Source organism: Salmo salar, chromosome 20 (genome assembly GCF_965601325.2).
Source record: "Salmo salar chromosome 20, fSalSal1, whole genome shotgun sequence".
Lineage (NCBI taxonomy): Eukaryota > Metazoa > Chordata > Actinopteri > Salmoniformes > Salmonidae > Salmo > Salmo salar.
Window position 1 is genome coordinate 47,748,845 of NC_138310.1, and position 11,146 is coordinate 47,759,990.

Sequence of the window (11,146 nt, forward strand, 5' to 3'; positions counted from 1 at the left end):
AGGTTTTATAAATAAGTAACAACCAGTGGGTCTTGCGACGGGTATATAGCGATGACCAGTTTACAGAAGAGTATAGAGTGCAGTGATGTGTCTTATGAGGAGCATTGGTGGCCGAATGGTAAAGAACATCTTGCCGCTCTAGAGCACCCTTACCTGCCGATCTATAAATTACGTCTCCGTAATCTAGGATGGTCAACTGAATCAGGGTTAGTTTGGCAGCTGGGGTGAAAGAGGAGTGATTACGATAGAGGAAACTAAGTCTAGATTTAACTTTAGCCTGCAGCTTTGATATGTTCCGAGAGAAGGACAGCGTACCATCTAGCCATACTCCCAAGTACTTGTATGAGGTACCTCAAGCTCTAAACCCTCAGAGGTAGTAATCACACTGGGGGAAGAGGGGCAGTCTTCTTATCAAACCACATGACCTCTGTTTTGGAGGTGTTCAGAACAAGGTTAAGGGCAGAGAAAGCTTGTTGGACACTAAAAAACCTTTGTTGCAGAGTGTTTAACACAAAATCCGGGGAGGGGCCAAAGACTATCATCTGCATATAAATGGATGAGAGAGCTTCCTACTGCTTGAGCTATGTTGTTGATGTAAATTGAGAAGATCGTGGGACCTGGGATCGAGCCTTGGGGTACCCCCTTGGTGACAGGCAATGGCTGAGACAGTAGATGTTCTGACATTATACACTGCTCTCTTTGAGAGAGGTAGTTAGCAAACCAGGCCAAAGAGCCCTCAGAGACACCAACACTCCTTAGCCGGCCCACAAGAATGGAGTGGTCTACCGTATCAAAAGCACAACATTGCTTAGAATCAAGGGCAATGGTGACGTCATTTAGGACCTTTTAAGGTTGCAGTGGCAGATCCATAACCTGAGCGGAAACCAGATTGCGTACCAGAGAGAATACTATAGATGTCAAGAAAGCCAGTCAGTTGATTATTGACAAGTTTTTCCAACACTTTTGATAAACAGGGCAAATAGAAATAGGCCTATAACAGTTAGGATCAGCTTGATCTCACCCTTTAAAATAAAGTGGCTGCCTTCCAAGCAATGGGAACCTCCCCAGAGAGGAGAGACAGGTTAAAAAGGTCATAGATAGGCTTGGTGATGATAGGGGCAGCAACCTTAAAGAAGAAACATCTGACCCAGATGTTTTTTGGGGTCACGTTTAAGGAGCTCCTTTAGCACCTCGGACTCAGTGACCACCTGCAGGGAGACACTTTGTAGCTGGGCAGAGGAAAAAGAGGGAGGGGCATCGGGGATCGTCGCATTAGAAGGGGTGGGAGATGAGGAAATGTTGGACGGGCAAGGAGACATGGCAGTTAAATAGGAATCCAGACTTAATGAAGTGGTGATTAAAGAGATCAGCCATGTGCTTCTTGTCAGTAACAACCACATCAACATTAAGTGACATGGGCAGCTGTGAGGAGGGTTTATTCCAGGTCTTTAACGGTTTCCAGAACTTTTTGGGGTTAGACCCACGGAGAGAGGACTGCTCCTTAAAGTAACTAACTTTGGCCTTCCGGATAGCCTGAGTGCACTTATTGCTCATTTGACTTAACGAGAGCCAGTCAGCCTGAGTATACGTGTTCCTGAGCCTTTCGCCAAATGGAATTCTTGAGGTGGAGTAACTCTGCCAGATCACGGTTGAACCAGGGGCTGAACCTGTTTTTAATTCTCATTTTCTTTATGGGTGCGTATTTGTTAACAATACCACTGAAAATGTAAAAAAAGAAGGTCCAAGCTTCTTTGACAGAGGGAATCAAGCTGATTCTATACCAATTTACAGAGGCCAGGTCATGAAGGAAGGCTTAGAGTTTTTTAGAAAGCATCTATGACAAATCAGGGCAGGATGTTTCACTGAGGAGCCATTACGAACACGGGCTGTAAAACAGTAATCACTAAGATCATTACAGTAAACAGATTGATACCTGTCAGGATTATTTGTAAGGATAACATCAAGGAGAGTAGTGTTTTCTTGGGGTTTGGAGTAATATCTTGAGGGATTGGTAATAATCTGAGAAAGATGTAGGGAGCCCCATTGCTTTAGGACTTGGTCAGGGGGTTTAAGCATGTCCCAGTTTAGGTCACCTAGCAGGACAAATTCAGACTTAGTGTAAGGGGCCAGGAGAGAGCTTAGGGCAGGTAGGGTACAGGCCGGTGCTGATGGTGGACGATAACACCCAGCAACAGTCAACAAAGAGCTATTTGAAAGTTCAATGCCTAAAACCAGCAAATCAAATTGTTTGGGGACAGACTTGGTGGAGACAACCGAGCACTGAATGTGTTCCTTGGTAATGATTGCCACTCCACTCCACCTTTGGAAAATCTGTTTTGCCAAAAAGGTTATAACCAGAAAGGTTTACATCAGTCTTCAAAACACTCTCTTAACCACGTCTCAGTAATGACCAACACATCTGGATTGGAGCTGTGAACCCACACTTTCAATGGATCAATTTTAGGTAATAAGCTTCTAGTGTTAATGTGCAGAAAACCCAGGCTTTTACGAGAGCAGAAATCAGTGAAGCAGATATCAGAGCACAAATCAGAATTGGCTAGCAGCAGTAGATGGGTCAGGGTGTACATGCACATTTCCAGATCAATCATCAGTAATACAATCAAGGCACGTTAGAGGACAGGGAGAGCTCTTCAGTGTTGATTTGTAACATTTGAATGTGCATTAGATGGCAAGATCATATTGTACAGCAATTTCATCAAGTAACATGAAAACAAAGCAGGGGAGAGGTGGTTAGAATAGGATGGGAGGCCAAGAGTCCATGTAACCAACTCCCGAGTGTGGGAACAAACAGTCTGTCCCATGGTTGGATAAACAAGCAAGTTCATAGTCAACAATGCATGCAGGAGTCATAAGGCAAATAGCATAAAGCACAAGAGAAAAATATAACGAATTGGGGCTAGCCATTGTAAATTCAGAGCCACTTGCCCCAGCAGTGCGTGTTGCATTTAACTATTTGATGACATGAACAGGTTTTGGTTGTGCATGTGACCTGAGGCATACAATGTATCGACTGAATCCTCAAATGAAACACTGAATGGAACCAAATGGAACAGTAATGTCAGTGGATAGAAGCGGCAACAAAGTAACGGTCACGTTCCTCTGGCCCAGACACTGCATGCATCAACCAATGGTCATCAACCTTCAGATTCCAATAACATATGAACAAAACTATAAACGCAACATGCAACATTTTTTATTTTTTTACTGAGTTACAGTTCATATAAGGAAATCAGTTAATTGAAATAAATGCATTAGGCTCTAATCTATGGATTTCACATGACTTGGAATACAGATATGCATCTGTTGGTCACAGATACCGTAACAAATATTTTTGTTCAGTAGTTAGCTAGCTGATACGTTAAATACCTATCGATGTTTGTAAGAGCTGTCAGACGGGGACTGCGCCTTTAAAATAAGCCCTGGCCTCGTCACTGTCAACGAAAACCCGGAAATCAGGCACCAAAAAAATCAAGTTGTATTGCGTTGTCAGTGGATTCGATTACTTCAGTTGGGTGACAGGCAACAGAAGTTACAAACCATGTTAGTTGCTGCATTACTGCATCTACCTATTGAAAATACAAGCCGAAATCAGGTGTAAGAGAACAACGGATTTTAGATAAGGAAGAGTAGCCTAACCATCGATAGATTCATGATATCGATAAATGTTCAACTCCAATGAAGCAAGCCTAAGGATGACACTAGACTGATCGGATACCGATCATTGAAAGATGGGTTTGGCATGTAGAAGTACATGTTACCATGAAAGGGTAGAGTATAATTTGTATAAATGCCAAGGGGGGGCTTAGGGTAGCCTAGGTACTATTATTTAGGAGTCGAGGTAGGGCGTTGCAAATACAAGCTATAACAATACTATTATAAAATAAATGTGCAACGTCTGGTGCAATACTGCGAAAACGTCCAAATAAGACACTAAACTGAATTGCGGACTCTAACCATTTAATAGGTGCAGTTTCACTATAAGTTCAGTTCGGGGACTGACACGTAGTTGTGGATAGGGCCAACAGGGAACGAGCAGCTGCCGTCAGTTTCAGTTATAGAGATACTGGTCTTTTTCATTCTAACCGTGTTTTAGAAAGCTTTGTTATGTCGAGAACTAGCCGACGGTACAAGCCTTTGCAGGCGAATAACGGTGCTCTCCCTGGTTGCAACTCGGTTCGGATGCCCCGTGCTCGGATACTGGTCTTCTGTCTCTTGGGTGTGCTGACTCTTGCTATGGTGTTGGGCTTATATTTGTCCAACGAAACGAGCAGCAATCGCAACAACAGAATCCCCGTCGTAGATTTGGCAAAAGACAGGGTAAGGAACTAAACTCAATCAATTACTGTACTATTTACAGTTGCGGGAGTGATTGTTGTTCAATTACAGTTGGCACACAGTATGGTGTCACTGAGGGCATCAGTGATTGAGGTTTGTTATTGTGTGTTCTATTCCATTTGTGTTCATCTCTTGCTCTCTCTACCACCCACCCACCCACTCATTCCTCTGCTTCTCCAGTCATCCCATAAGGCCAGTAAGTCTTCTCCATCCCAGGTGCGACGGCTGGTGTCCCAGGTAGACGGGTCACGCCTGTGGGAGACTCACCTTCGGCCCATCCTCATAGAGAGACTCCCGGGAACCCTGGGCAGCCAGGCCGTACGCCAAGTGAGTGGATCAGGTAGACTAGGTGACAATAATGATGATGCATTTATATGGTGTGTTTCTCACAGTACTTTCATGTAGGAAAGAGTATATAATTTCTAGTTAAAGATCAAACGAAATGCCTCTAGTTCACACCCTTTTCTCATTTCTTTATATCAGCACATCTCCTCCACCTTGTCCTCCCTCTCCGCTGGCTGGACAGTAGAACTTGACTCTTTCCTGTCGCCAACGCCACGGGGTCAGGTCACCTTCTCCAACATCATCGCGACCCTTGACCCTGGGGCCCCTCGCAGGCTGCTGCTGACCTGCCACTACGACTCCAAGGTCCTGCCCCCGGACCCCCGCGTCCCAGAGAGGGTGTTCCTGGGGGCCAGCGACTCTGCGGTGCCCTGTGCCATGATCCTGGAGCTGGCTTCTGCCTTGGACGCCCAGCTCAAAGCTCTCAATCAGCAGGTACCATGTCCAATTTATTTCCAGGGACTGCATCTTATATCTATTTATCTATCAGTTTAGTCAGTATAAGAAATTGAGATAAACAGTCAAATGTTCAAACAGACCTGTCCCAAGTTGGCAGCAAACAAAATGCAGTAGCACAATGAGCCTAAGCAGGCATTGTGGTCACAACAATACGTGTCTGATTTCCCCGCTTAGAATATATATATTTTTTACATAGCATGAGAACCCTTCTCATTCTAAGGGCAGCAGGCAGTTTACTCAGACACACAGAATAAAGTACTGCAATGGAAAGAACAGAGAACTGGTGCGGGAGAAAGAGGTGAGGTGAGATGCTGAGTAACTGGGTTTCTCTCCCTACTCTCTATCCCCTCTCTCTCTCTGCAGTGTAGAATATAAAGTGCTGACTGTAGCCTTGCAGAGAGCAGCCCTGTTTTTAGCAGCAGACTCCATCCTCTGTTTAGCAGTGTCCCCCCCCGGAGACTAAATTTGGTAGTCAGAAATACACGCAACCACACACAGCCGAACTGCGACATCACTGCAGCCTCACACAAAAAGGAAAATTAACTGCAAGAGTGACGTTGTTGGGAATTGAGATGTGATGAAATTACATTGCCTTGGTCTTTACTTGGCTACCAGTTCACCAGTTGGCACAGAGCAGAAAATTCTCACCACTTTCTCCGTCTTCTGCGATTAAACCCTACCTCCTCCCTCTGTCTCCGTGCTGTAGGCATCTGCTGTAACCCTCCAGCTAGTGTTTTTTGACGGAGAGGAGTCGTTTGAGGAGTGGACAGCCACAGACTCTCTCTACGGATCAAGGCACCTGGCAGAGCGCATGGCACACACACCCCACCCACTAGGCTCCACACACACCAACCTGCTACAGGCTGTGGTAAGACACATTTGTGTGCACATTAAAATATGGCATCCACTCACTCTCACCTCCATTTTAGGATCTCTTTGTTCTACTGGACCTGCTCGGTGGTCCAGACCCTTTGATTGTAAATCACTTTGACAACACTGCCCGCTGGTTTGACCGTCTCATCGCTGCAGGTAACATACACACCCCAGGGAGGGTCAGTTCCCTTGTTGCCGTTGTCTTTCTGTGCTTTAACCCTCCTCCATCCATCCCTCGCTCTCTCAGAGAAGAGGCTGCACAGGCAGGGTCTGTTGACCTCTCACCCCTCTGAGCAGACCTACTTCAGGAAGGACGTGTACCTGGGCCCTGTGCAGGATGACCACATCCCCTTCCTACATAAAGGTGGGAGGTTGTGCTCATATACAGACAAACTGACATACAGTCGTGGCCAAAAGTTTTGAGAATGACAAATATTAATTTTCAAAGTCTGCTGCCTCAGTTTGTATAATATCAATTTGCATATACTCTAGAATGATGATTAATTGCAAAGTCCCTCTGTCACGCAAATGAACTGAATCCCCCAAAAACATTGCCACTGCATTTCAGCCCTGCCACAAAAGGACCAGCTGACATGTCAGTGATTCTCTCGTTAACACAGGTGTGAGTGTTGACGAGGACAAGGCTGGAGATCACTCTGTCATGCTGATTGAGTTCAAATAACAGACTGGAAGCTTCAAAAGGAGGGTGGTGCTTAGAATCATTGTTCTTCCTCTGTCAACCATGGTTACCTGCAAGGAAACACATGCCGTCATCATTGCTTTGCACAAAAAGGGCTTCACAGGCAAGGATATTGCTGCCAGTAAGATTGCACATAAATCAACCATTCATCGGATCATCAAGAACTTCAAGGAGAGTGGTTCAATTGTTGTGAAGAAGGCTTCAGGGCGCCCAAGAAAGTCCAAGCAAGCGCCAGGACCGTCTCCTAAAGTTGATTCAGCTGCGGGATAGGGGCACCACCAGTACAGAGCTTGCTCAGGAATGGCAGCAGGCAGGTGTGAGTGCATCTGCACGCACAGTGAGGCGAAGACTTTTGGAGGATGGCCTGGTGTGAAGAAGGGCAGCAAAGAAGCCACTTCTCTCCAGGGACAGACTGATATTCTGCAAAAGGTACAGAGATTAGACTGCTGAGGACTGGGGTGAAGTCATTTTCTCTGATGAATCCTCTTTCCGATTGTTTGGGGCATCCGGAAAAGAGCTTGTCCGGAGAAGACAAGGTGAGCGCTACCATCAGTCCTGTGTCATGCCAACAGTAAAGCATCCTGAGACCATTCATGTGTGGGGTTGCTTCTCAGCCAAGGGAGTGGGCTCACTCACAATTTTGCCTAAGAACACAGCCATGAATAAAGAATGGTACCAACACATCCTCCGAGAGCATCTTCTCCCAACCATCCAGGAACAGTTTGGTGACGAACAATGCCTTTTCCAGCATGATGGAGCAACTTGCCATAAGACAAAAGTGATAATTAAGTGCCTCGGGGAACATCGGTATTTTGGGTCCATGGCCAGGAAACTCCCCAGACCTTAATCCCATTGAGACCTTGTGGTCAATCCTCAAGAGGCGGGTGGACAAACAACGACCCACAAATTCTGACAAACTCCAAGCATTGATTATGCAAGAATGGGCTGCCATCAGTCAGGATGTGGCCCAGAAGTTAATTGACAGCATGCCGGGGCGGATTGCAGAGGTCTTGAAAAAGAAGGGTCAACACTGCAAATATTGACACTTATGAAATGCTTGTAATTATACTTCAGTATTCCATAGTAACATCTGACAAAAATATCTAAAGACACTGAAGCAGCAAACTTTGGAAATTAATATTTGTCATTCTCAAAACTTTTGGCCACGACTGTACTATCACAACACTGCGTCACCTCGGCTGATGGGATTTTGTCTTAAGAAATCATTCAAATCCTGCATTTCTTCTTTCTTTCACACAAACTCAGGTGTTCCTGTGCTTCATGTCATTGCCACCCCCTTCCCTCCGTTCTGGCACACGCTGGATGACACGGAGGAGAACATGCACCGACCCACAGTGGAGAACCTCACCAAGATCCTGGCTGTGTTCCTGGCTGAGTACCTGGGCTTTTAATTGGACTGGTCCCATAAACGAGAACCAACCGATTACATGGACACCTTTTAACCACAGTGTAGGAAATACAGACGGGTTTGGGGCAGTTTTGCCCTGACGTTGCAAAAGACTAGGAGAGAGAATGTTCCTGTCACTGGACAGGTTCCATCTACCGAAACCAACACTCATAGACAGGTTGATCTGAGAGCAGAACTACCATCAAGTTAGACTGCTGGATGTAGGCAGCTTGTATCACAGGAAAAACCTTGACGCTACACGTTCATGAAAAATAACTGGAAGAGGCCTTTCTGTGGATTTTAATATTCTCATCGGCTCGTTTTCTTTTAAGTCTTAAGGTGAAAGAAAACGCTAACCTAATCCTTTATGCTTTGTGATTTTCCAACACTCAGTGAATATCAGATTTTAGACTTGATTTCATGAGCTGACATTGAAGGTTATATTCATAGAGCATGGCAGTGACCGAAAAACTTGACGAAACATGATAATGAATGACATAAATGGTTGTCAATGCCTTTGGTTGTAATATCACTGGATATCTTCTGTATGCATTACCTCTCCCCAAGAGGTTTCCGGCCAGTCTTGGTTTAGCCACGGAGTTGTATTTCATATGTCTCATTCAGCACATCTTACCAGAGCGCTGATTTAAAAAACGGCTTAAATCAGGAAAAGGGGGAATGTTCATACACCTTATGGTGTAATTCAGGGGCTGGGCGAACATAATCTGTATAAAGAACACAGCTGAATCAGAAATGTCAGAATGTAATAGGCTAGGTTGCCTCTGCGGCAGGCAGGCAGCTTACGTACACACACTGGATGATGTTGTTTAAGCTCAGTGAATAGGAATCATCTCACACCCGTCCCTATGGGACATACAGACAGAAGACTACAGTGGGAGAGGCTGTGTGCTTGTCCTGGCTGTACTTACATTTGGCCGTGGTTTCTCTCAGCTGCAAACTGGGTTGTGTTCAGGAAGTATGATCTGGGAGCACATTTTTTTTGAACATATTGTTTATTCCCAAATGCTTCAAGTGCTCGTCAATGATTAGGTCTGATGACACATTTCTGTTTTCAATTAAACTACTTAAAAAAATGTTTTGCTTTTGTCTTTTGACTTGATTTAACACAACCTACAATGTTCGGTACAGGATATCATGAAACTACAAAGCTAAGTTACTCAAAATATTGAATGGTCTTACATACATTTCTGGCAAGACAAGTGAATAGTGCCTATGAAGTGAGCATACTATACATGATGGCTCAGGTAGTGAAGAGATTCAGTTGTCCCCCCACCCATATGGCTCAGAAGTGGGGGCTGGGGGCAGGAGAAGAGGGGACTGGGGCTGCCTGGAGGTAAACGTCCATTGTCAGAACGGGTGGGCCTTTGGGTATGCTGCTCCTGGGGTTCTGTTGGAGCCAAGAGGTGGTCCACAACCTTTCTGTTCCCTAAGAGGAGAGCGAGCACGTCAGTTCCCTGGTTGTGCCAGAAGAGGGCAGTGGTAGTCCACTGCAAAGCTGTAAGCTAAATGAGAAGTAGTCCAGTCCAAAAAAAAACTAAAAGATGATCGACTGCCAGACAATCAATAGAAATTAAAGGAGGGATGAACATTTAGAAACTCCTTTAGACTATTTCTCGTGAAATGTATTAGAAGGAGGAAGTGAAGACTCAACCGGTAGCACCGTGAGCTGCTCGGTCTCGTTGCCGTCTGTTCTTGAACCAGTTGCTCACCTGGGTGGCGGTGAGACCGGTGGCGGCCGCAAGCGCTCGTTTCTCACGTGGTGAAGGGTAGGGTTTACAGTAATACCACTCCCACAGCACACTCCGGGATTTCTCCTGTAAAGAGGAACATTAACCTCAGATTTATGAAACAAGTAGATTAATGATTTAAAGTTCAGGGTAGCAGTAAGTGGCCTCATCTCCTTCCCTTCATCTGCACTGATATGAGGGAAGCTACATCCATCACATTGCTTTGACCGGTCCTGTGAAGACAGGTGTTCAGTGCATTTGAAGCAGACTGAGTGTAAGACACTTTAGGCTTAATATCCAGGTAGAAAGTCCCTTTTGTCTTGACATACCCCATCTCGACTCAAGGGCCTTCCTCCCCTCATCATTTTTGTCTATTCTAAACTCAGATGCAACACCTAATGCATTAGACAGCTTAATTAAGGACCAGGTCCTAGGGCCCTAGGGACATTTCGTTTTACAAGAAGCAAAAATGCTGAGGCAGTATAATAATGAAATATAGTATTAATATCTGCTCAAACAAACCTAGCAGATTTAATTCACTGTACCTTGAAGCAGTAGCTGGTCTCCTCTCCATCCCAGATGGTTCTTGGTAGGGGAAACTTACGGCGTACGCGGTACTTCCCCACAGCCCCAAGGGGGCGCCCTCTCTGGCACTCGGCCTCCAGGTAGTGTGCCCTCAGCCAGAGCTGCTGCAGCAGGGGGTGGCTGCGATTGGATAAATGGAAGCTCTCCAAAAGGGCATAGAGGTCCGAGAAGCGCCCCAGATGGAAGGCCACGGCAGCCCGCGCCTTCAGGATGCTCTCCAGACCCCCCAGGCAAGAGGAAGAGGGGGGGGGAAGAGTGCGGAGGAAGTCAGTGAAGCGCTCCATGCGTCCGCTCTGCAGAAGGACCTCGCACATACACGCCACCTGTTCTACCGAGAAGACCATCGCCATGGAGATGGAGCCCATGCACACCAAGAGGTCAAAGGTTAGTTGGCCTACCTCTGTGACCTTTCACAACTCTCTCAGTGAAGGGAAATGTTTTAGAGAGAGCTGCTGTTGAGTGAATAAGTCTGTGTGAACGTGTGTTTGTGTATATATATCCTTATCCATACCCGGGTCCCCGCCCTGGCGATGTTGAACTCACAGGTAACCTGAGAGCATGGGGGTTACAAAAAGTCACACACACACACCGGATTGTACTCAGTTGTGTACCCATTCATTCAGAGAGAAAGCAGGATTGTGTTGTTCAAACAAGAGTATTTAAATCTAATTTACT

The 11,146-nt window shown here is 45.7% G+C and overlaps 2 protein-coding genes across 2 annotated transcripts; one reads left to right on the plus strand and one right to left on the minus strand.

The window, feature by feature from the left end:
- The first annotated feature begins 3,452 nt into the window (after positions 1-3,452).
- qpctla (glutaminyl-peptide cyclotransferase-like a) lies at positions 3,453-9,220 on the plus strand. The gene is made up of 7 exons (XM_045703518.2): positions 3,453-4,338; positions 4,537-4,683; positions 4,840-5,133; positions 5,864-6,025; positions 6,087-6,186; positions 6,278-6,394; positions 7,997-9,220. The coding sequence occupies exons 1-7, from the start codon at positions 4,126-4,128 to the stop codon at positions 8,140-8,142; spliced, it is 1,179 nt and encodes a 392-aa protein (XP_045559474.1). The 5' UTR covers positions 3,453-4,125; the 3' UTR covers positions 8,143-9,220.
- Positions 9,221-9,268: 48 nt separating this feature from the next.
- Positions 9,269-10,915, minus strand: LOC123729236 (homeobox protein six1a-like). The gene is made up of 2 exons (XM_082966482.1): positions 10,432-10,915; positions 9,269-9,973 (listed from the first exon to the last, which is right to left on the minus strand). The coding sequence occupies exons 1-2, from the start codon at positions 10,834-10,836 to the stop codon at positions 9,806-9,808; spliced, it is 573 nt and encodes a 190-aa protein (XP_082822608.1). The 5' UTR covers positions 10,837-10,915; the 3' UTR covers positions 9,269-9,805.
- Positions 10,916-11,146: the final 231 nt, after the last annotated feature.